At 39.0% G+C, this 26,980-nt stretch overlaps 1 protein-coding gene across 2 annotated transcripts in view; it reads left to right on the forward strand.

The window, feature by feature from the left end:
• Positions 1-26,260, forward strand: part of pappa2 (pappalysin 2) — a 146,053-nt gene extending 119,793 nt beyond the window's left edge. For both annotated transcript variants that reach the window (XM_003219850.4, XM_062977758.1), the window contains exons 21-22: positions 19,515-19,613; positions 22,490-26,260. In XM_003219850.4, the coding sequence (XP_003219898.3) occupies positions 19,515-19,613; positions 22,490-22,564 (174 nt within the window). In that variant the 3' untranslated portion in view covers positions 22,565-26,260. The remainder of the gene's footprint in view (positions 1-19,514; positions 19,614-22,489) is intronic.
• The last annotated feature ends 720 nt before the right edge of the window (positions 26,261-26,980 follow it).

Genomic DNA, 26,980 nt, shown 5'->3' on the forward strand with positions numbered 1-26,980 from the left:
CAATAGTGGTTGTATGATATTATTACTGTTGTATAAACCTTTGTTTTAACTTCTGTTTTATCATCTTCTTGTGTTTTAAACTGTGTATATTGTTAATGTATTTGCGCTGTTACTTTTGTAGCATTATGAGCCGCCCCAAGTCCCCATGGGGAGATGGTGGCAGAGTATAAATAAAGTTTTATCATTTATTATTATAATAGTGAGTGGGACTCAGAAACATGTACAAGAAGTCATTCGTACATTGAACCTTTGCTGAGATAACTGTCCATCGAACTGACATTCCCAGCAGATATTTCCAGACTATCACTCAAATTGGGCTTCTACAGATGCTTTCTATGTAAACAGCAAGCCTGTGTTTTCATAGCTGTTTTGACCCAGTCATCATCATTATAAATAAATGTACTACCCGCCTCTTCTTGTGGCTAGAAGTGCAATGAGCCACAAATTCACGTGCTTATCGATGGTTGCATTTTATTCATATTGAAAAGATTTTATGATTATACTGTTTAGTGAAAGACCCAAAGGGTTTTGGTCCTTATATAATTGGGTTGCTGTGAGTTCAGGGGCTACACTAAAATAAATATAAATGACAATAATAAATGAAAGTGTCAATATTTAGAAAAGAGGCATAACACATATTTCTACAAATAAATAGTTCACACTACAGATTAAGTATCCCTTATATGAAATGCTTTGACCCCAAAGTGTTTTGGATTTAGGATGTCTCCCCTCCAGATTGTCTACTTGCAAACATAATGAGGTTTCTTGAAAATGAGACCTAAATCTAAACAGAAAATTGATTTATGTTTTATGCACACAATATACACATAGCATGAAGGTAATTTTATGCAATATATTTTATAATAATTTGGTCCATAAAATAAAAATTGTGTTCATTGAACTATCTCAGTCGCTCATGTGAACAATGTTGGATTTCAGAATATTTAAGAATTCTGGGTAATTGATATTTTCTATTTTACATTAAAACATACATATATGCCATTCAAGCTGTCAACAGCAGAATTATTTGTTCTTCTTTTGCCTGTTTTGGATATTGTCATTTTTTCATCAGCTATTAGAATATAGTCCATGTTGAATCTCCTTGTTTGTCTGCCTCCCCCCCCCCCTTCTGTTGGCAGAAACTGTTAGGCGGGGCACAAATAAATGAATTTGGGCTGAGACAGTAAGGAGTAGTTTTAGAGTCAATTTTAAGACTAGGGGAAAAGATAAAAGTGTTTAAGGGGAGTTTTATCAAGGTTTTGCATTCAAGGAACTAACCCCTAACCAAGAGTCTTGGAATATTCATTCCATCCCTAGTTAAAATTACAGATATCTTTTATATTAGTATTTATCTTTATCTACTTGAAAATTTCAGCCACTTTGAAAATGGTTTAATTCTTTACCACAGCAATTTCTTGGGGACAGTGTTCATTTTATTCATTATTTGAAATACTAAACCTCCCTCTCTCTTTCCAATTTCCTCCCAAGGCTTTTGATCCTTTTCACGAATTTTTCCCTTTCTGCTTCCCCAGTCGCTATCTCTCCCATCCTCTTTCATATCTTCACCCTTCCTTCACATGCAGACAGAAACACATGGTGCCCTTGCATAATTCCGGGTTCTTCTTCTGAGACAGTTGTTGTGGCTGTCACAGCTCCAATAAGCCACCCTAACAGTCCCAAGTGCATATCCTTGTCTGCTGTTTCCATCTGTCTTTTCATTCTATAAAATATTTTTATACTCCAAAAGGAAGGCACAAATGAAAGATTCAATTAAGTTTTCACATTTGTGCTTCTATTCTTTCTCTCTCTTCTCCTCACATTCCGCTGGCTTTTTTGGTTCATCTGGCATCTGTTTTCTCCCTTACCTTATCATCCTTTCCCTTCCTCTTTGAATCTTACCAGCTTGCTTTCTTTTTTTAAAATGTTTTATTTACAATTTAAAAAAAATACAATAAAAGTGGGGGAACAATACTTTGTATAGTAAAGTAGGAAAAGAAGAAAAAAGAGGGGGAGACAGAAAGGGGAAAATGATAAGAAAAGGGGAAAAGGGGGGAGGGTAATGTTTAACTTCCATTCATCTTCTTCGCGAATATTTTCTCTTCTTTAAATCTATTTCTTCTATATCTTATGTCGTCATAAGAATTATGTTGGAATTCTTATGTTTGGTCTCCTTCTGTTCTTCATTTTTTCTCTTTTAATACTCTTTCTTTCCTATCACAATTAATTTAGTCCTTGCATATAGTCTTCATAGTATTTCCAGTCCGTTAGTCTTATTTGTTTACCTGTGACTTTCTTTAATAAAAAAGTTAATTTGTCCATATCTTTTATTTCTGAAACTTTTTCCAACCATTGTTCCTTTGATGGGGTTTCTTTTTGTCTCCATATTTTGGCATAAACCATTCTAGTCGCTGTTGTAAGGTATGTGAATAAGATGTCCTGGTTTTTGTTTAAATTCATGTCTGAATTTGTCATGCCTAATAGGTAAAGCTCTGGTTTCTTTTCAGATTTTATTTTTAGGATCTTCTGGGATGTTTCATGAATCATATTCCAATATTTTGTTGCTTGAATCTTACCAACTTGCTTTCTGACCAGTTCTCCCAACCTGTGTCTATGTAGAGGAGACCTATTGCTAGCATCTGCCCAACTGAAATGGTCTGGGACAGTGAATCAAAAACATAATAGAATGATATAGCACTGAAAGCTACCTGAAAGTGAGCCAAGACTGGCTCTCCTGACCAGAGTTTGGGAAATGCAAGTACAGGCAGTACTCAAATTACAAACATCTGACTTACAAATGACTCATAGTTAAGAATGGGGGTGAAACAAAAGGAAGTGAGAGAAATCTACCCCTCTGAAGGGAAATTCACTCCCGAAAAAAGCTATCATGGGGAAAGGTGTTTCCACTGAAGCTTTATCACCAATCCTTGTTTCCACAACAAGCCAAAATTTTCAAAATCCAATTATCACAGGGACAGATAGTGAGGTGAAATCTGAATACGGGCACAGACAGCAAAAAATAACCCTTCCCTATACTATCTAAAGCATGTATGTGTGTGTGTGTGTGTGTGTGTGTGTGTGTGTGTGTGTGTGTGTGTGTGTATGTGTGTATGTATATATATCTGGAGTTACACTAAAAATATACCTAAAATATCCTTCTATCCTTTCTCTGTGTTTTTGGTCATTACTGGAATTGAGCAGGAATAGAGTGAGTGCAAGTCACACACCAAGACAGCTGACACCCACTATGTGATTAGCAGCAACAACTGAAAGCTTCTTCCCCTCCCTCACTGCCCTGTGGCCCATCACGTTATATGTGTGTCTGACACTCTCTCCAAGGTTGGACACTCAGTCAAGTTGTTTTTTTTTTTTTTGTATATGAGCAGTTACTGTGGAGACTTTTTGCTTCTAACTTTAAGATAAGAAAACCTGAAAAATGTATTCCAACTTGTACCCCTTAGCAAAGTAATTTTTAAATACGAATGTGATTTCATGATAAGTGAAAATCTTAAGTAATAAATGTAATTAATTGAAATTTCCTTTTTAATGATATGGTTTATTTGCAAAATAATTTAATGATTCATTATACCTTTACTGGGAAAGTGAGGTGCTAAAAACCTACCTACAGCCTGAAGTTTATCCTATTTTAATTTTGGCCTCTAATTACTGACACGTTGTGCAGGCCTGATCTTAACAGTTATTTGCCTTATCATGAAACTACAGTTTTGAGAATTCTTCATAGCATGAATCCATAACAGTTAAATTGATAAGACCAGTTAGATTTTGCAATGTCAATCGGTTAGATTTTGCAATGTTTATGACAGCAGAATAATACCCTGAAAGAAATTGTAGATGCAAGTGCATCAAGGGAACTACACAGAAGCCTTCTGTTTCTCACACTCTGGGAAGAATGAAACAGATACTATTTGTTTTTGTATGAAGAATATGAAGATTTATATCCTTGCCCTTTACCAAGAGCTGAATGTCGTGAAGATTAAGACACAGCAAGAGTGGTGCACAAGAGGGGAAAGAATAAGGCATGTGGAATACTCATCAGGAAAACAGTTTGTGGTGAAGGGAAATGTATATTACAGAAACTGCTGGGGCAGATTGTCCCTGTGGCACCATGAGGAAAACAGGTAGCAAAAATAGCTAATGTGGAATGGGGTTTGGGGGGGGGGGGGGGAAATAGCATGAGTACAGAATGACCTGGAACCTCTTTGCTTGAGAAGAATGAAAGGAAACCACAGAGAACAAGTTCACAAGCTGTTGACAGTTCCTGATATAGTTTAGTAGTTAGTGTCCTTTTGCCTGGATGACTATTGATTGAATGAATGGATTGGCTTTATTGCCTGTTCCACTTCAGAGACTTGGAACAGGTAACTAGACCAGAAATAGCCAGCTGAAAACATTTGAATCAAATCCATCTTGGAAAGAAATTTCATTTGTCCCTTCCTAATATCCTACTAAATGAAAAGGAATTGCATTTTTATCACAAGAAGCATAGTGTGGTATACATGTCCTCCTTCTTTGGAAGCTTTTAAAATAGAGGCTGGATGGCCATCTGTCAGAGGTACTTTATGCTTTTTCTGCATGGCAGGGGTTGGATTTTATGGTCCATGCCATTTCTTCCAACTCTATGGTTTTACGAGTCCCATGTTACTATCACGGTAGCTGTGTGACTTGAAGTTGTGTAGTGTAGTCTCTCTCTCTCAAGAAATTTTTAAGTAGAGGCTGGATGGCCATCTGTTGGGGGTACTTTGGTTGTATGTTTCTGCATGGCGAGGGGTTGGACTGTAACTCTTGTGGTCTCTTCCAGCTCTGTGATTCTATGAGTCTGTGATTATATGGTTCTGTAAAGTAAACCTGAGATGCAGGCTTAATTTTCACTGAGGTGGAAAATCGATGGCTGGCTAGTACTATTTCAGACTGAAGGGGCAGATTTATCCCCTTGGGCCATGGTTATGGCATACAATTTGAAATCACATCTTCTGAATCAGCTATACCATACCTGGAGGTACTATGTGCTACCTAACTTTTAATTTTCAAATGTTCTGAAAAGCAGAGATATTCTAAAACTACTGTCTCTGTTTAAGTTTTTTTAAAATGCATGGGACCATGCCTTAGTGAATTTGCTCCATAACTGTCAGGTGATACCATTTTTAGAACATGGACGTTGACTGTGAAGTGGTTATATTGTGCCACAAAATTAATAGAGTGGAAATTTGAGTGGGAGTTAGAAATTAATTGGAAAATAAAAAGACTCCTGAAGAATACTAGACTTACTCATCTTCAGTGTACTGATACATTACCTCATCACACTCACTTTAAAAAGCTTCTAGGATGTCTTCTGGATAGAGCCCTATGCCAGCCATCACATGACATTGCGTGTCTTCTGGTGGAAGCCCGGCCCCCAACTGGGGTGAAAGTGGCACCGGAGACTTCCTCCACAACATGGGGGGCTTCCCATGTTGTGTTGGCTCCAATGGAGCCAGCTCGGGTCCTCCGCAGAAGGGTGACACTTCCCTGTGTGATAGGGAAAGCATCACTGAGGGAGCTGTGTGCAGATTGACAGATTCACCCCGATGTCCCATTCTTTTCTCCCCAAAGCCAGGTGAAGCAGGACACTTCACCTGGCCTTTGTGATGAGGCCCTAAGATGTGTTCTCTTTTTGAACTCTTGTTCCTGCTGTGACAACACAAATGCGTTGAACATTTTAATATGAGTTTCAAAATTCTAACAAGAAGTACAATAGATAATTTTTATTGTAACAAAACTGTTGTTGTGGTGTACCGTCAAGACAGTTGTACTCAGCCTATAGTAGTATCACAGGTTTTCTGGGCTGAGAGTGTATGACTCACCTGCTACTGAGAAATAAGGTATCCAATCTGTATTTTGACATTTTGATTTTACATGAAGGTTTGCATACTTTTTGCTTTAAAAAGGCCAGCTTCCTGAGCTTGATAGGACTTACTGCCCCAAAAGGTTGCACAGCCCATAATTAAGTGTCATATTCTCTACTGTCATGAAGAAAATGGTAAAAGTTCATCACCTTTAAGAATAACTTCTCCCTTCCATTGAGACTGGAAAGCATCTTCCTTCCTGATTCGGTTAAAGAGAACGGCTTGTCTGGAAACCCCCTGGGAATGTTAATCTGCTTGTTAACAAGACAGGAGGATTCATATTCACCCATTTATAAAAGAGGAATATCCTTGTAAATAAAGTAATAAAGTAAAATAAAGTTAAAAAATAAAACAATTATTTCTGAAATCTTTCTGTGTTCTTCATACACAAATGAAAGCAGGAACTGGAAGAACCAGAAGGACATCATCATCAGAGGACATTATAGATTATTGTAGTTGTTGTAATGTCTTTATCTCTGCTTGCAATGTGAAACTATTTCCCGTTGTTTTCCATATACCTTTTCTTGTCTTTATAGTCTTGAATATTTCCTCTTTCCATTTTTGTTGTGTTATACAAGTATTAGTAAGTGTTAATAATAATGAGTAATTTTGTTCTCCATAATGAGGACTAAGAGGCAATAGTTCATAGCATGGAGAAGATTGTGTTGTTGAAGGCTTTCATGGTAGGAATCACTGAGTTTTCCGGGCTGTATGGCCATGTTCCAGAAACATTCTCTCCTGACTTTTCACCCACATCTATGGCAGGCATCCTCAGAGGTTATGAGATTTATGAGAAGATTGTTAATATTACCTTAAGGGTTCATCAATCTTCCAGTCAGTTTGTCTTCAATTTAATGAGGTTCCCGATCTTCATTCTTTTATAATGATTTATGAAACCAGTGGAAGGGAGGGCTCTTAGGGCTTACACAGCATATGCTGTGGCAAATCAGCAGGCAGGGAAATATGGCAGTCGAGCCATTTGTCTTTTCTGTGTCCATTTCTCCCCATTGGAATTATGAGGCACTGAGATAAATACTGACATGTGGATAATACTATCACTTTCTCCTTTTCCTAAAAAACAGTTTAGCTAATTTTAGAATCCCAAAACCAGCTTTTTTCTGCAGATTTTTTCTCTCTCACTTGGAGCTGAAGTCAGAGAGTACTTCCACTCTTTAGCTCCTCCCTTGAAGTCTCCATGTAGTCCAATTGATAGTTGCAACTGTATTTTTTCAGTATCCTATCTTGCTGCAGTCTGAAAACCTGGCTACTCATTTTTTTTCAGTCAAAATGAGTTAAGGACATTTTTTCTAAGGTCCTACATCAAGCAGGCTGAATGCAATACTTGCAAAATTCCTTGCAATTCCCTAGCTGCTGAAGCTATCACATCCAACTAGGTGTTGTTGCTCTTGGTTCCTAGTTGGGATAGGAGGTTGCAATCTGCTCTTTTTGGGAAAACCAGGAATCTCCAGACTTTTGGACGGGTGGCCCTTTTGGAGATTAATTGGAATTCACACTATTTGGAATAATCATAACCTTTGGAAAGGCATGACCTTTTGGAAAGTATGATCTTCCTGAGAAGAGTTAAAAACTCGCTTGAGGTAGCCTTCTCCTTAGTGGTAAATAATCCACTAGTATTCATGCAAGGCAATTTAGGTTTCTCACTTGTTAGACTGAAATCCCTGGTTATCTCTTTGAATTTTTAGGAACAAAAATATGCTAATGCACAAAATATATAGCAGATCTTCAGAAGTGTTATTTCAGTTGCCCAAAAGAACATCTAACATCTACTCTCCCATAAAATATACTGCTTTCAAATCGTGCTCTCAAAAGACCTAAATTAAGTAGTCTTTGTTAAAAGTTAACATAGTTGATTTACCTACAAACTTCATGTATTTAACATACAGGTACATTGCTTATTGGTTTCATGTTAATTGAATAATACTTAAAACTGTACTATACTTCAACTGACTGTAATACAGTGTTCCCTCACTACTTCGTAGTTCACTTTTTGCAGATTCGCTGTTTTGTGGTTTTTCAATAAACTCTAAAACAATATTATAAATCATAAAAAAATTACAATTTGCAGCCTAAGGAAGAGAGGAAGGAGAAGCCAAAGGGAGAGAAAAGGAGCACAAGCAGCAACTGGAGGAGAAGGAGGCAATTTATCAACACACAGTTGGTTGATAAAGACTTAAAATAGTGTATAAATATTAAAATAAATATAGCGCCCCTACTTCGTGGATTTTCACTTATTGCGGGTGGTCTTGGAACTTAACCCCAGCAATAAGTGAGGGAACATTGTATACTGTACTATATATCTGCTGCAAACAAACTCCTATATTAACTGAACATCTCAATGCAGCATATTGACTATATTCCTGCTCTGACATCAACAGACCTCAGACGTCTAACTTCCAACTGACTCAAGCATCAACTGACTGCTTACTGACTTATCTGACTCCAACTAACATTCTAAAATGGAGTCTCAGTCTGAACATTTTAAGATCAGGGTCACATGATCTGTAGTCCCTCCCATAACCTCTAATAACATATAGTTAAGGGAAAATACACACCAATATATACATACAATATAGTAAGCAAACTCAATTATTTACATAACAAATAACTAGTATAGTGTAGAAGGTTATTTCCAACAGCTCTAGTTTGGAAGGGGAATGAAAGGAGGGTTCACTTAGAGAATAGAGTGCTCTCACTTAACCTGCATTTGGAACCCGGAGCATCATCTGAACTGCGTTTCCCTCCGCCTTCTACTATTAAGCATAATAGCTAGCCCTCCTAGAGCATTCCACTTGCCTCGGGATGTGGTTTTCTATAAAAAATGAAAAAAATGAGAATAGTCTTTTATGCCATATCTGAAAATAAACGTGTGTGTATGAAAACCACACTTAACTTGTACATCTGTCACCAGTGGAATGTTGGCCTGTAGAAATTATATTCGCCTTCATATGTCTGAATCAACCACTGGAAGATTTTCACTGTCTGCCAGGAACATGGATCTATGCTCGCAAATAGCAGGTGTCATTAAAAAGAAAAAAAAATCATCAAGAAAAAAAGAATCTTGAACAAAGATGTTTCAAATGCTTAATGGTATTTTATAAACACATTGGCTTCAAAATGCAAAATTATATATAATTTTGCATTTTGAAGCCAATATATAATATTTGTAGCATTTCAGTTGATTTTTATGGATTGTACATTTATTTTGGAGGACCAATATCCAGAAGTGTTCTTTTCCAACTATTTTCATTGCCAATGCGCAACAAGATCCTGGTTCTCATTATGTTCTCATGAAATTTTCCTAACTATCCAGTTGAATGTGATAAGATCCTAAGACATTTTAAAATCAGTTGAAGAAGCAAGTGGCAAAGGATTGACTGAGACCACACCCAGGGAAAATCAGGACAGTTGAAGTATACAGGCTTCATGCTGTCCCCGCACCCCTGCAAGTGGGTGAGTTAAGGCTAGCAATAGCTACTAGTTGTGATTGCTGTATATTATTTCCAGTATCCGAAGTAGTATGCTATTGAACACTGGCTGCTGAATATTAACTGCTACTACAGACTGGTTGGAATGCATCTGTCCATGCATCCATATTGGCTTCCTTCATGCTTCTGGTTGTCCATTGTAGAAACCGAATGTTGCCCTAAGTCGGCATTTGGACTGATCCAGCTTATCTCTACCTAAATTATAATCTAACATTGGATAGTAGGGTCTCATAGATATCAATAGATTGCTACTCAATTTGAAATTGTCATTTCTTGCATAGTGTCCATTCCACCACCACCCTGCCCTTCCCTTCCTCCATTTTTTCCTTTGTTACAGAAAGGCAATAGAAAATACTTGAATAAGCTTCCAGCAGAGAAGAAGTATTTGGCATATTACCATGGGAAAGTTAGCAGGGAGCTGGCAGTTGGAACATGGAGGCCATAGCATGTGGGTTTGGCATCAAGGCCAGGGGCTTTGGAAAAGGTATATGGCCAAGCAGATTTCAAAAGGTCTGCATAAGGGAAATGAGGAAAGAGAAGAGATGCATTAACTCTTTCAAGTTACAAAATTCGCATGTGTTACCAATGGAAAAAGGTTTGAATGCTTGTATAATTTTGTAAAGCACTATATGCAATAATTTTGTGTAGCACCATATACAATTAATAAAAAAGAGCATCCATAAAAAATTTACTGAGTGGTTGAAAAACATCTTCTTAAAAACAGCTGCTGAGTGGTAGTAGGTATAATAATTATATGTTCTCTGTTGCCCAAAAGTGAGTGGGTATTCTGTGGTAAGGAAACACAGAATGAGAAGTGGTTATCCTTTCCACAGCTTGTTGTCTCTCCCCACTCCTCAGGGCCCATCCAGACAGACCCAAAAACCGGGATGTGTCTCAATTTTTACCAGAGGTTTCTTTGGTTTGTCCTGAATTAATTATATACCCCATTAGATCTAGGCCTTCCTGAAAGACCCAGGGGTGAGTCTCCATTGCCACCTTGCACTTTTTGGTCTCCTGGAGCCCAAAGGGATGGCGCCCACACCCTCACTCCAAGCGCCCAAATTCCCCCTAATGTTAAAGAAAAGGTCCCTGGCCACCATAACTTCCTTCCTCGCATCCCCCTGGTGCGAGGAGACTGGAGGGGGGGGGTGAAGAGGGATTTATTGTGGCCAGGTATCTTTTTTAATTTTAGGGGGAAATTTAGGGGCATTGAGGTGGATTTATGCCATCCCAGTTTTAATGTAGTCACCTCCCCCCCCCCCCCCCAAGAAGGTCCAGGATTTTGTTTGGGCATGGGGCCTGAAACCCATGCTGAAGCAGGTTATTTAAACCTGCTTCAGCATGGATTTTAGTCCTGTGTGGAAGCGCCTTTAGTCTCATCCCAGCCATGGTTCTTCAACATGTCTTGTCCACGAAATGTGGAAAGTCTGAGGGAGGTGTGGAGAAGAGGGATAAATCACTAGTTGCCTTGCCTTTGCCACACATCACCTTGTCAGTGGAGCAGAAACAGTAGTTTCATAGTCCATGGAACTGACAACTTACTTTAGCCATATATATATATATATATATATATATATATATATATATATATATCAATCATGCTGCTGCTGAGTCGTTTAGTCGTCTCTGACTCTTTGTGACCTCATGGACCAGTCCACACCAGAGCTCCCTGTCGGCCGTCACCGCCCCCAGTTCCTTCAAGGTCAAAACAGTCACTTCAAGGATACCGTCCATCAATCTTGCCCTTGGTCAGCCTCTCTTCCTTTTTCCTTCCATTTTCCCCAGCATCGTGATGTTTTCCAAGCTTTCCTGTCTCCTCATGATGTGGCCAAAATACTTCAGCTTTGCCTCTAATATCCTTCCCTCCTGTGAGCAGCCGGGCATTATTTCCTTTAGGATGGACTGGTCTTCTTGCAGTCCAAGGCACTCTCAGGATTTTCCTCCAGCACCAAAGTTCAAAAGTGTCTTATCTTCCTTTGCTCAGGCTTCCTTGTGGTCCAGCTCTCGCATCCATAGGTTACTATGGGGAATACCACTGCTTTGACTATGCGGACCTTCGTTGCCAGTGTGAGGTCTCTGCTCTTCACTATTTTGTCAAGGTTGGCCATTGCTCTCCTCCCAACAAGTAAACTTCTGATTTCCTGGCTGCAGTCTGCATCTGCAGTGATCTTCGCGCCTAGAAATATAAAGTCTGTCACTGCCTCCACATTTTGTCCTCCTATTTGTCAGTCATCAATAGGTGTAGTTGCCATGATCTTGGTTTTCCTGACGTTTAACTGCAACCCAGCTTTTGCACTTTCTTCTTTCACCTTGGTCATAAGGCTCCTCAGCTCTTCCTCACTTTCGGCCATCAGACCCTCCAACTTTTCTGATTAAGCAAGGACAGTTCCAATTAATCCCACTTTTTCAGTTGTTTTCAAAATGTCCACGCTTCTTTCACCTCCCTGTCTCTTTCCCCCTTCATCCTCAGTTGACGCAAATACAAATGTAGTTTACATTCAATGAATTCCATTTTGGGACAGAAGAGGTACAGGGTTAGTCTTGCTCTTTTCAATAGGTTCAGGCCAAAAGATCTAAGCATCACCTATATAGATGGGAAATCAGAAATAGACTGATATTCCTAATTATAGACTTTTATTTACAGTTATGGGTGCTCCCCCTACCCCCGGTGCCATCCCCATTCCCTCCCTTCAGACTCCCCCCGGATGATCAAGTGGCCTGAGTTGGGTCTTAATAGTATGTGGTCTTTAGCCTAGATTTTAAATTTTGTTAATGATTTTATAATGGTTATTATTATTGTTGTTGCTGATTGATTGGATGTACGGGACTGGGTACCCTTGATATGAGCTGGTCATTGACCATAATAAAAGCTTACTACCACTACTACTACTACTACTACTACTACTACTACTACTAATAGGTTCAGACAAAAACAAAGTACTCTGCCCTCTCCTACCTTGCATGTTCTCTTCCATTAATAACTTTTTTCTCCTGGACCACAATCCTATGTTTCTTAACCACAAATGTCCTCATGTTCACCTGTGAAATGTTGGAGGATATGATGTCTGTGTTCAATGTGTTGTTGAAGGCTTTTGTGGCCAGAATCACTGGGTTGCTGTGAGTTTTCCGAGCTTTATGACCATGTCCAGAAGCATTCTCTCCTGACGTTTTGCCCACATCTATGACAGGCATCCTCAGAGGTTGTGAGGTGTGTTTCTGGGCATGTGGGTGTGTGCACATGAATGTCCATGCACACAATAAGAAAGGGAAGACGACCACAGAGCAATACTACAATATCACCATGCTAAAAGCTTGATACCCTGAAATGACATTAGTTCTGTGATTCTGTTCTATGATTCTATTATTTTCATCAAGCTTCTGTTGGTAATTCCCTCAATTTCTCTTTTCTCTCTGTGTTGCTGTTCTACTTTTCTCACACTTTATCTTAGGTGCATAATTCACAACTGTTTGTGTAAAGCTATTCTTGTTCTAGGAAATGTGTACAATTTTAATCTTATCCAAAATGACAATTTCAGTATCCCACTAGATGTGAACCTCATGAAAGTTGTATTTTTGACAAGTTTCACTGCTTGTTAACATTGCATGGGTTCACCATGGCTTCACTATTATTGCTATGCAATTAATTCCAAAGTGGTAAAGACCCTATTTACATGTTATATGATCTGCATACACATCCCCACCAGAAAGTGCAGAAGTGATCCGCAGCACAGACTAAAACCAAAAATTGGCAACCAAGATATGTAGAAATGCAGGTTTTTTTCTTTATTGTTTTCACTCATTAATGGGCCATTATATTTATAGAACCGTGAAATCCAACCCCCTCCCTATAACAATCATATTACTGTGTTTTCATAATCACTCATTTCAACATAAAAAGTAATAAATGAGATCCTTTAGCACTAAAGCTGTCATACAGAGTTTTCACATCGGGTTTGGAGCATTCAGTACATTATTTGAATGCACCATCATGTGGTGACAGTTGGTATTTACTACACTGATTCTGTAAACTGCCGAGAAGTGAATTAGAACTTCTAAATCAATGAGCTTTCTTTCAAGGTCTTCGAGCCAAGCACACTCTCTTTTGCAGCCATTCACCAGTGAGATGAATGCTAAATAAAGAGGAGCATAAAAATAGACTAAGACAGGCCCTGGATCCACAATTGAAAAGATTATTACAACAAAACACATCAAGTATGTTTGCAAAGGGATCTGGGTGTGTAATCTACTTGAGTGATAAAGATAAAAAGTTTGCTTTTAGGAATGAAGCTTTTTCCTAATTTATTTTATTTTCACTAGCAGCTGTTTCTCCTCTTTTCAGACTTTGTGATCAAAGTAGCTTTATTAGCTTTCCCACATGTCTATTAGGGCTGTTAAGCCTGTAATAAATATTACTTTGAGATGCAAATGCCATTAAGGTTAGCTGTGTGAAAAAAAAACGATAATAACCATCACATCTTTACTTGCTCCCTTGCTACAGATGAGGAGCTAGTTGTACCTGTGTGCAAGCTGGGGCTTTAAAGAGGAAAGAAGAAGGATGCTTTGTTTGATTATAATGTAGACGAGCGGCAGCCCTCTTTTAGAAACACTGTATCTCTGAGAACCTGTTTGGCAACTGTAAGAGGAAAGGAAGGTTGTGTAATTCCTGTTTCTAGAACATGACAAGGGTGAGAAGAAGGGATGGAGTTTATTTTAAAATATTTTTCGGCATTTGTTTGCTGTGAGCAATAGACTTTCACATGTGACAGCAGGATTCACAGCTAGTAATAGTAAAAAAAAATAAAGTCATCCATCAAACTAATGGTAAGTGGTGGGTTGGGCCAGGGAGTTGTGATCACAAGAGGTGATGTAAGGACTATCGTGGCAAATTCGGCAATGCCTGGTGGGGGATATGGGGAACATTACCTCATCCCACGTGGGGAAGTGTCTGCTGCCTGGCTTCCCCTGTTGATCCCTATGCAACAAGGGAAGCCTCCCATGTTGCCATGGTGGCAGCGTACACTGGTTCTTCTCCAGTTTTTCTGCAGAGCCCCACCAGAAGTAGATGTACATCATGGGATGGGAGCCAGTAGGCTCTGTGGCAAAACTGAAGAGGAACCGGCATATGCCACCAAATTTAGCCCATCTGATGAGGTCACAAATATAGGAAGAAAGGAAAGATGGATACAAACTTTGGAATAGCATTAGACAAGTATTTGTTGTTGTTTATTCATTCAGTCGCTTTTGATTCTTCATGACCTCACACCAGAGCTCACTGTCAGCCGTCACCACTCCCAGCTCCTTCAAGGTCAAGCCAGACAGTTCAAGGATACCATCCATCCATCTTGCCTTGGTCAGTCACTCTTCCTTTTTCCTTACATATTCCTCAGCATCATTCTCTTCTCCAAGCTTTCCTGTCTTCTCATTATGTGGACAAAGTACTTCATCTTTACCTCTAATATCCTTTCCTCCAGTGAGCATTATGTCCTGGAATATGGACTGGTTGAATCTTCTTATGGTCCAAAGCACTCTCAGAATTTTCCTCCAACACCACAGTTCAAAAGCATCTATCTTCCTTGGCAAAGCCTTCCTTATGGTCCAGCTCTCACATCCATAGGTTACTACGGGGAATACTATTGCTTTAACTATTCCGACCTTTGTTGCCAGTGTATTCTACCCTGAAAACAACAGTTTCTGAGTATTGGAATAGTATATTTTATCCTTTTAATACTGTTCCTTTGTGTTGCTAGATCTATTAGGAACAAAATAACTAAATACAGTAGGTAAATGGTAAAGGTTTTCCCCTGACGTTAAGTTCAGTCGTGACTGACTCTGGGGGTTGGTGCTCATCTCCATTTCTAAACCGAAGAGCCGGCATTGTCCATAGACACCTCCAAGGTCATGCATGACTGCATGGAGCGCTGTTACCTTCCTGCCGGAGCAGTACCTATTGATCTACTCACATTTGCATGTTTTCAAACTGCTAGGTTGGCAGGAGCTTGGGCTAACAGTGGGCGCTCATTCCGCTCCTGGGATTTGAACCTGGCACCTTTCGGTCCACAAGTTCAGCAGCTCAGTGCTTTAACACACTTTGCCACCAGTAGAACCCTGGTTAATCAAGCTCTGGTTAACTGAGGCTCTGGGTTATCCAAGGCGCCGCTGGGGGTGCCCCTCCCTCTCCCAATCCTTCTCTTGAGTTCTGCGATCGCTGCGGGGTGCTTCCCAAGGGGCGAGCCCTCGTCAGGCCTTTACTGAAGGGAAGGCTTTCCTCTTCCCTTCAGTAAAGGCGCTGGGCCGGGCCTCCCTATTATCCAAGAGATCCAGCAATCCAAGGCACGGTCCTCCCGTTTAACTTGGATAACTGGGGCTCTACTGTAGCACATATCTATATGCACTTTACCTATTGAAGCAGCCTTCTTGAAAGAGAGTTTACATTACACCATTTGTACTAAGAGGTTAAATGTGATTTTATTTTAGTTTACTGTTGGAACACCTAGGAAAAGTTTTAACACTTCAGCATAAAGCTGAAGAGAACAGCTTCTGATTAGCTGCCACTCAAAGGATAGAATTCATGTTACACTGATGATAGCTGACTGTTAAATTGTGGCTCTGAACTGTCTGGAGCATGTTATCTTCAGCTTTCTCTTCCAAACAATTAGTCCAGTTAGCCAGCTCTCATTTTTATTCATCTTGTTTTTCCTTTTTTAAATTCTCAAGATAACTTTTGACATGAGCTGTCGTGTTTCTTGAGGGTTATCATTGTTTTGACCTCCTTTTTTGGCATCTTGAAGTGGTTCGGAGGTAAGCAATTAGTGGTTGTGTATATCCAGCATGAGATCAAACTGTTTTCCCCTTCCCAAGTATCTCCTCTTCACAGATGTGGGTTTGGAAGTCATTTTGCACTAGCATTTGAGACAATAGGCCATTGTTTGTGATAATAGCAGGGAGACTAGATTTTGAAATTAAATAATCATAATTTTACCAATAAGGTGAGAATACATATTCTGTGGGGAGAGCTGTCTATGGTGCTTATCTTTTCTTTATTTTCAGTACTTCAGGGAATCAGCAGATAGATAGTGTTATGGCTATTACCCTGAGGTCATGTATGTACGCATACTATTTCAAAACTTCAATCTGTCTCATTTAAATAATTGCAAAAATTACCAGGGCTTGTTGTAGCTTTGTAAGTATCAGTGCCACGATAAATGATAATTTTCTGTAATTTTTCAATGGAAGCATAAGCATCAAACCCAAGTGTCAAAGAAAAGGCTGAATTCTGCCATCACTACTATGATTATTTGGCATGTTAGAATTTTTGCGCACTTCTACATTGCAAATATAAGGGCGAAATACTTTTTAATTGAAAGTTCAAATTTTGAAGTGTCTGAATACATATGCTTTCATCTCCCCACTGTGTGTGTGGGAAGGGAATAAATGTAATATTAATATAATAATAATAATAATAATAATAATAATAATAATAATAATAATAATAATAATAATAATAGGCAGTGTAAGAGAGCAAGAGAATATTGGAAAGGAATACATAAAGAAGCCGAGAAGATCTTAAAGATAAAAATAGAAATGAAAGCAGAAACCTACCTACTAGGAATAATAAATAAAAAATCTGACAAAAACAAAGAAATATTATTAAATTATTTACAGCGGCAAAAATAACATACATGAAGAAATTGAGATTAAAAGAAATACCATCAATCAAGCAGTGGCTCGCCAAGGTTCTAGAAATAAAGAACATGGACAGACTCACATATTTAATGACAAGATGCCAAGGAACATGGAAAAAAGAAACAGACTGGAACCTAGTGATGGAATATATACCTAAAGAGAAAGATAGAAGAATCCAATAGAATAATAGATGCAAAAATAAGAAATGCAGGCCGAAGAAAAGAAAGATATAGAGTAGCTCATATAAACAAAGGAAATAAGTGACTGTAAAAGAAATAAATCAACGAGAAGGAAGATCGGCAGTTAAAGACAAAAATCTCATTCTTTTTTCTTTTTTTCTTTCTTGTTTTTTCACTTTTCCTCTTCCTCTCCTCCCCTATATCTCCCTATCACTTTTCCCCAAATTTTTACCCACTATCATAGTTTCCTTTTAAATTATATATGTAAAACTTCAACAAAGTTTATTAAAATAATAATTAATAATAATAATAATAATAATAATAATAATAATAGCAACAATATGCTTTAACCTAGTTAGAGAGCTAGGGTTGTCTGAGGCCACAATCCCATTAAGACATGCCACCGGATTGTCATTATAGTTAGAAGAATTTCACCAGATCAGCCTTGGGAGTTATTTCTATTAAATGTGTATGTATTTCAGTACCTTAGAATGTTTCTGTTCACCTTGGTTATTTAAGATATAAAATTTTTTTGCTATTGTTGACAGTTACCTCCACCCCCTGCTAGCTAAACTGTGATCTGGGAAATAACGTGCTAACTAATTTGTGCTGGAGAACAATGAGACATTCCACCCCATTTCTTCCTATGATGTTAACTTCTTTGGAAAAGGGTTTGCAGAAATCATGTTCATTTGTGGTTTGAAGCTCAGGTTCAGTGTGTTGGGACATGCCTAGTATTTGTGTAGCAGTCTATAAAAGGCAGTGAATGATTGGCATTGTTTTGCCCCCCATGCTATCTTAACTACTTGGAAGGTGAGCTGGCTGCATAGGGAACAGATCGGAGACTATATAGTTGAATCAAACATAAATGTATTAACTGACAATAATTTTAGACTTTCTCTCCTCCCGAGTCTCACCACAAAGTCTTTATGAGGAGAGGTAAAGTCTTTGAGAGATAGACAAACTGAGGTTCTTGAATCTTTATTTCATTGTATTGTCTCTTTCTTATATGGTGTTCAACTGTCTCTAAGATGGTCTCAATATTTAACTCTGACTGGACTTGAATACAGCTCATACAGTTCCGACTGGATGTGCTATTTTGTAGACTTTCTGGCCTTCCTCTCTCTTCACCTTCCAGTCAGGAAAAGGCTGACTCTTCCAAGAACCAGAAGTGCCTTTCCAGAGGTTCAGCCCCAAAAGGATTCTTAAAGGGGTAGGATGATGGAGGCTTCAAATGCAGAGCCTGTCTAGACTGACCCCCAGAAACTGTACATAAAATATTAATCCCTCTAAGTAAAAAGGGCTTAACGATGGGTAAACAGTGGTGGCCTTCATGGGGCACGACAGCATACTGTTGGATTTGAAATCTAAGTAATAAATGAATTTGATTAAATGCTCTATAGATTGTCATTTAAGTTTTTTTAAAAGGCATGCTACTTTGTGTTAGCTAACGTATCAGTTGGTTATCTCTCTTTATAGAACAGAATTATACAGTTGGAAGAGTCCATAAAGGCTGTCAACTCCAGCCCTCTACTGTGCAGGAATACATAAATTTTAAGCATCTTTTGCTTAAAAATCTCAAGTGAAAGAGGCAGCATATTCCACTGCCAAACAACTCTTACCATCAGGAAATTCTTCCTAATGTTTAGGTAGAATAGCTTGTCCTGCAGTTTTATTACTCCTAGTCTCCAGAGCAGCAGAAAAGCTTTCCCCCTCCTCAACGCGACATCCTTTCAAATATTTAAATATTTCATGTCCCCTCTCAACCTTCTTTTCTCTAAGCTAAACATCCCGAGATCTCTCAACCGTTCCTCATAGGGCTTGGTTTTCAAACCTTTCATCATTTTGGTTGTCCTCCTCTGGACATGTTTCAGATTGTCAATATCCTTTTTGAATCGTGGTGCCCAGAACTGGACACAGTACTCCATGTGAGGTCTGACCAAAGCAGAATAGAGAGGGACTATTGCTTTCCTTGAATTAGATTTTGCAATTGACATATTTCTGTATTTTATGGTGTGGTGTACTAATTAACATAATACCTTCTATATGTCTTTATTGATTCCTATTTCATTGGACAGATTTGATAAATGTGAGACTGGAGAATTTTCAATTTTTCTGTTTTGGAAAAAACCAATGCCACAATATTTTTTTTTATCTTCAATATGTCATCAAAATCTGCAGTGTTTTTGTCCTCTTTCTTCCACCCCTTTCTTCTTATTTGAATGCCCGTTTCATTCTCTTCATAGCCTTTCCAGGCTGATGGCTGGTGTGACACGAACAATAACCGAGCCTACTGTCAGTATGATGGTGGGGATTGCTGCTCTTCCACAGTCTCCTCCAGGAAGGTAAGTGAGATTCTGATTAACCACCTTTATCATAATAGCTTTACATTTCTAGCCAAGGATGTGCTCTGATCTCAATTGAAATTCCAGACCATGTTTTCCACTGGGCAGTAGATTTGGGGGTTGGCTAACAGACTATCACTATTGTGTCCCCTTTGGGTGCTGGTCCAATAAAGATACTCCTTTGTTATTATGAACATGGCTTCCCTTCATGCACTAAACCTTGTGGTCATCAGTGAAAACAAAAGGCAGGGCAGGAATAATCACATAGGCTCTCTTTAAGGATGTACTACACATTTGTCTGTGAGAAGAATGGACACCAAAATTTTCTTTCTGCATGTAAGACAATGAGATGTTTTCTATCACTTTCTTGGGAAGTTCTGCATGCTGCAGCATTGTTTGTGTAGTTTCTGTAGTAAACTATGATGTAGCTACCTTGCTGCCTGGACTATTAAAATTAATACTTTGCCTGGAGTGTTTGATGCTTTTGATTGTTCAGCTTGCCCTTCTGTCCTTACTGTTTGCTTTGTAAAGAGTACCTTTTTACAGAGACACATTGGGCATGTTTACAGAAAAATCAATGGCTCATTTTATTCTCACTCTAACACCAGTGCTGAGAATCTTATCACACTTAATGAACTCTCAGCAGGTTACCTTGACATGTCACTGAGAAGGAGTGCAAGATTTCTTCACAGCTTTCACTGTACCTCTCCTCTTTTCGATATGGTATTAGCCTTAAAAACACAGCATAGTCCTTCCAAGATACACATAATGTAGAATTTAGTCCATTTGGTTTGAAAGATGTTCTTGGAGGGTTTTTTAAAATTACACTTTGATTTATATTTTAACTGTGGTTGATACCAACATATCTGTATAGTGATGCCATCTCCACCCCCAACCCATTTTCTTTAATCAGTTAGTATTTTGGCTGCACATAATCACACCCAGAATCTTTGTACTTTGAGGCATGTTAGCCAAATTTGGCTCCAGTCCCCTATTTCTCCACATTTTCTATTGTTTATCCTCGCATACATCATCTCCGCTAGAGTGGGTGGGAATTGTTTGACCTTCTAGAACTTGCTGAACTGCAACTCCCAGTATTATTCATCATGCTAGCTAGAGTTGTTGGGAATTATAGATCAATAAAATCTGGAAGGCAATACAATTTCCATTCCTGCCTTAGAGGCTAATTTCTTCTCAAGAGGGGAAGGTACAGGAAGAGAATATGTAGCATGTAAAGCTTCAATGGGCAAGTTTCTACATTCTGGTGGCCGTATCCCTTCCTTTCTCTGACTCACCCAGCACCTTGCTTTCTCCATAATTCATTTTGTATTTTCATGGCTAACTCCCCTTTTAAGCAACTTTTCTTTGGGGCTTTGAAATGACTATAGGGAAGTGATAATTCAGCAAAAAGATTGATTACTTCCTACGTAATGCAAGTTGGCTACGGGCCAGAAAGGGGGCTTTGATGAGCCACAAGTGGCCTTCTTAAACACATCTGCTCTCAAGAGAGCGATACATGGACACACAGGAAGAAATGCAGAAGCTTCTGCAGCATTTGACTAGAGTCTGTAGATTTTTTTCTCAGGATGTGGAATGACATCACAACCTATGTTAGTTTCTGCTTACAGTGTATAAGAGTCTGAAAACCTGCTGATTCTAAAAATGGCACCAGTTTTCCCCTATCACCTCTAGTATTGGCAGATGACATATGCTCTGTATCTTCATCTGCTCACCCATAGGAAATCAGGATAACCCTATCTAACAAACTAGAGCTTGATGTGGTCTATCCAATGCAATTTAATCAATCAGTGTCCCAAGAAACTCCAAGAACAGGCCTAAAAACCAAGACATGAAGAATTATTTTGTTGGGTTGTGTAACTGAGGACTTCATCACATGCAATAAAATCAGCATTTCTGCACACTTAAGAAACTGCAATTGATGGTGCCCTTCACCCAACACAAGCCTCAAATGTGGGGTAGAGATATCTTGCAGCTTCTAAAGTGTGGGTTTTCCTGACAATTCCTAAGCTGGTTGGCCAGTGACTTATTCCTCAATTCCCACGTAGAGATGTGTAAAAATGTCCAATTTAACATGTGATTGGAATTCCCCCTCACCTGTTTGTAAATAATGTCACTATGGAAGGAGGAGCTGGGATGTGGAAGGAGGAGCTGAGATTGATTCCTTTTTTCTGCCATTACCATTTTGGGACTGAGGAGGTATTGCAAACATATTAAAACATTCCATAGAAAAACAGCAAAGCATGCAAATCCTGTGCCTGTCTCTGATCTTTCTCTTTCAGTATTATCCCCCTCTTCCTGTTTTATCTCCCTTCTTGTAAAAGTCCTTTTTAACTCTTACCTACCATTTTCTCAATCGCCTCTCTGAAAATCCTGTTTTGCTGTCAGGCTTTTGTTTTGCCTATCAGAAAGCTAGCAGAGAGGGACATAAGAGAGCTAAAGCTTCATTTTCCCCTCCCTCCTATTCTCAATTCTGCACTGTAAAATAACCCCTCTACATATGCTGTTGTAAGTTTTTCGGGCTGTAAATTGAACTTCCAAGATTACTTAAAACAGACTAAAAAAAGAAAGTGGGGAGGGACAGTGAGAGGAAACTTTGTGATGGAAGATCAAACAGATAAATCCTAAAGAGAGTGGAGAAGGAGAAGGGTATGATGGCAGCAAGTAAATCAACCATTTAATTTTCAAACGGGGCTTTGCGAAGCTTAAGGGAAAACCAATTATACTAAATGTTTTACATATCCCATGTGATGAAGTCATGATATAACTGAATGGAATGAGTGCATAATGGAGGGTAATGGGCATTTTCTGACAACTTGGCTCCTGTACTCTAAGTCTCTCTTTTTTAATGCCTTCAGGTGGTCCTTTTTTCTAATGGATGTGACCAAGACGAGTGCACCTGCCGGGACCCAGAAGCAGAAGAGAACCAGTAACAACACCCATGAGGGCTTGTGTTGACAGGGCCACAATTGGAACTTAAAGGGCTTGTGTAGGAGGAGGAGCAGTAACTTCAAGGGCTAACAGAAAGGACTTTACAAAATGCCTCGAGAGGCATCATTATACAATGAAGAAAAGCTGCATGGGAAGGGACAGAGAGAGGGAGAGGCATGCAAGAAAATAAATGATCACCTTTACACTCTCAGTTCAAACGAGTGACCATCAGAATGGAAATACAAGCCACAATGGCCTACTCCACAGCCTTGTCAGTAATATTGATAAACTGGCTCAAAATCAGGCCTCTGGACCACCTTCACTGCGTTTACTGTATCAATGGTTTGCTACCTACAACCGTCTTATCCTTTCTCTGAATATTGTCAGTATTCTCCCTTTCGCCATTTGGGTTTGATTTAGTAAGGAAGAAGGGTAGATAAAAGTAATATGTCTGCAAATATTTAAGCGTAATTTTATTACAAATCTACATTATATTTTTATTTGCTGTTCATTAAGCTGACCCATGCTGCTGTGAAGGAAAAGTGTATTAGAAAATGTTGGGGGCTGTAATGAAAGAAATTCCCAGATATCGAGAGAATCTAAGGGCTGTTTTTGGTAACAGAATTAAGAACTCTCCATCCCACTCCCCCAGACAGTACTATTTCAGGCTGCCGATTGAATGTTTACTGTTCCTTCAGCTCCTTTCCTCCTATCCCAAATTTTCCTTAATGTAGAGAGCAATCCCCAAATCCTAACCCAGCTTTCTGTCTAGCATTGTAGTTTCCATAATTCTGCAGAGAATATCACCCTGAATTAGTACAGTCCAGGAAAAGCTTTACAACCTGATTCTGCTCATTGTATAAACGTGTACATGTTAGGCACTTCTGAGTACTGATGTCCATGTGCCCCCCCCCCCCCACCTATTTCAAAGTGATACTTAACAAAAGTTAAATGCTACAACAGAATTCTGCACATCTAAAAATTAAAAACATTGAGATGGCCCATACAGCAGATTTATTATACATTAAGGGGTGGCATATTTCAGGATATGCTTAGAAACATAGATCTGTAGAGTTGAATAGGACTGAAAGGGCCATCTAGTCCAACCCCTGCCATGCAGGAATACACAACTAAAAGCACTGCTGGCCATCTGACCTCTGTTAAGGACTTCTAAAGAAAGGGGGGGTCCACCCCATGGCACTATCTTCCAGTGATAAAGAATCCTTACGATAAAACTGTTCTTTTTGATAGCTAGCTAGACTCACTTTTATTCTAATTTTAATCCATTTGTTCATGTTTTAGTGTCTGGAGCAGCAGAAAACAAGTTCAGTCCATCTTCTATATGAAATCCCTTCAGGTATTTAAATATGGCTATCATATCAACTCTCAATTTCTTCTTACCTCAAGACATCCTGCTCCCTAAATGGTTTCTCATAGTACACGGCTTCTAGACCTTTTATCACACTGGTTGTCATGTCTGATAAGCTTCCAGGTCATTTACCAGCAGCTCAGTTGACATACTCCATCCAGGCTGAAGGCAGCATGACTAGAGTCAATGTCATGTTGAAATTATGTTCCCCTCCTGCACCAGGCCACTTGTCCTCCAGCAGAAGTGGGGAAAGGGATTTCTTAAACAAGTTTATTGATGGCCTGAGATTCTAAAGTCTTTTCACAGGGGAGTATCTTACCGTAATTGAAGATAATACACGAGCCTTTATTTCCTGTAGCAGCCTTGTTTTTAAGGTTTTTGAAAGGGTGCAGCACAACTCTGAATCAGCCCCTGGGTTTTTAGATACACAGTTCACACTGAGCAAAGTAGTTGGCACATCCTTGCTGTAAAATACACTGAAAGGTGAGCAAAGTGCTCTAAGATGGAAACCTGTTGCCTCCAAACACACGGGAATACTGGCCACTTTTGTCATAACAGTTTGGAATAGGACACAGCTTAAAATTACCCAATGGAGTTCTGGAATATCTTTGTCTGGAGGGAACATTACTATAGAAATGTAAAGTACAGCCATGTCCCTAGGGCTCTAAGAGAAGAACTACCATACTTCTTCAAATGTGAGACATCACTGATTGTAAGACACACCCTAATTTCAGTAGCATCATGACCAACACAAATACATAACATACACCTGAGACTCTAAGATACATCCAATTATTAGAAATATTTGTATAGGAAAATAGTGTCTTAGAACATAAGAAATACAATATATATATATATAGAGAGAGCAGAACTAATTGAGTGGGAAATTTTGGCGAATATGTTTTTTGCCTATGTGTGTTTTCTGTCAAAGCCTCACCCAGGTTTATTCTGGTTTTGGAGATAAATTGAAGCGGAAGTGGCAAGAGAGTAGTTTTAAGGGACAAATGTACCTTTTTCATGTCTGCAAATCTTCACTGCAAACACTATCCCACATTCAGACTATGGAGCACTCCATGTTCTCTAATGTCTTTGCTCTGATCTCTGCTTTTGTGCAAGACTCAAATGTTCCTGTATTACCCATTCTCCTAGATTGGGAGCTAGAAGACCTCAGCTACATATAATAGGATGTATATTCATGTGATTGATTTTGTTTCTTCTAGTTGAGAGGAGAGGAGGAAGGAGATGCAGTGCAAGTTTGAATGCTCATAAATTTAGGTAGAAGAACACAACTGCACTGGACTACTTAAGAAGAAATTTTGTTTGAATCCTATTGATAATCTCAAGTAGAATAGATCTGTTGAATCAGCTGTTGAATGTTGAATCAACATTTTTGTCAGCTCCATTGATTCAGTGACTTTCCTGAAGCTGAAATTACAAATTAATGAAAAAGTTTCATAGACCAACTTTGCACACATACCCTTTTCAAGGCACATAAAGGGGTTTCCCCCCTGACTAGATGCTTACATAAGAATTAACCTAGTTTTTATTTCAACTCAAAACTACTGTGCTTGATAAAGAATATGCTTGTATGGAGGGCCAGCTGATCTTAGCAGTCAAATTATCCCACAAAAGAGGTCCAGTGTTGTCCAATGGCCCAAACAACTGGTCCAGAGTACTCAACTATGATTTTATTTCTAATATTTGGGAAAATGTGGCCTATGTTAACTTCTGTTATGCCTTTTGTACCTCAATCAAGTTGCTTAATTCGATACCTTAATAGACATTCTAACATGGAGTATAGATTTGAGTTTCTCAGGCTTCAGAAACATATTGATCACTGACTAGTAGCTCTTTTTAACTAACTATTTCTGGAAGATCTCCACATTTGCTTAAAACACACATTCTAGCAATCAAACCCATTCTCTTAAAATAGGGTTGAAAGATTAGCAACAGTTAATTTGAGTACAGGAATATGGATGATGGCGCAGTATTGCTAACAGAGTATACCAGTTTGGATGAAAGCCATCTTAGTGAATTATTTCTTTGGTAGGGGACTATGGGAACATCTTGCCCCACTTTCTGATGAAGTATTTTCTTCACAATTGAGGCTGCTGCTATTTTTGTTTTTGTATTTGATAATTATTTTTTATAAAAATCTATGGAAATAAATAATCTGCCAATCCTCTTGTGTCTTTATCATTATGCTTTATGATTTGACTATTTCCAGAAAAAAAAAGGATTGTCAACATTGAGGTGGAATATGTGCCAGAAAGAAATCTTAATGTTTGAACATATTTTTCTTGGAAATAAACACATGCTTGCCAGGGTACGTGCTTTTTGCTTTGCCATGGTTGTTCATATTAGTTCATTAAAATGGGATTGTGCACATTCTTGGCCTTGATGATAAAAAAACCCCTGAGATATTCCAATGTTGGAAGTGTCCAAAGTGAGGTAGCTCTCCAGCCAGTATCACATGAACACAAAAGCTATCTCTTGTTCTGGGACTGAAGTTCCCTCATTGCCTCATTTGTCCTATTTTCACCAGTCAAAATGATGTTTTCCTTATTGGGTAATGACTGAGGCAAAGAATGTATTGAACAGTTTGGCTGTGTCTCATGACCTCTTCCGATGGGGCTTACTTTGGCAGCATATGCCAATTCAGCCGTAGTTGACCTGTGCAGCCCACCGGCTCCCATCTCATGATGAAGATGAACTTCCGGTGGGTCAACTTGAGAGGAGCTGCTGTATGTCGCTGTGGTGGCAATGCGGGAGGCTTCCTGTGTTGTACAGGAAGCAATGGAGGGAAGCTGTGAAGTCAATGGAATCAGCTTCCTGGTAAGATGGGTGATGTGGGATGTGGGGCAACGGGTTCCCCATGCCCCCAGACAGTGGTTGCTGGATTTGCCACAATGTGTGGCAATTCCGGCAGCCTGTGTGAAGAGATCATCTATCTCAGGTTAACATTACACCACCATCTTTATGCAGTAGACTTCCATTTCCTTGTTCCTTCACTGACTTTTGAACAGAATCACAAAAATGTCATTCTTTT

Source organism: Anolis carolinensis, chromosome 4 (genome assembly GCF_035594765.1).
Source record: "Anolis carolinensis isolate JA03-04 chromosome 4, rAnoCar3.1.pri, whole genome shotgun sequence".
Taxonomy (NCBI): Eukaryota; Metazoa; Chordata; class Lepidosauria; order Squamata; family Dactyloidae; genus Anolis; species Anolis carolinensis.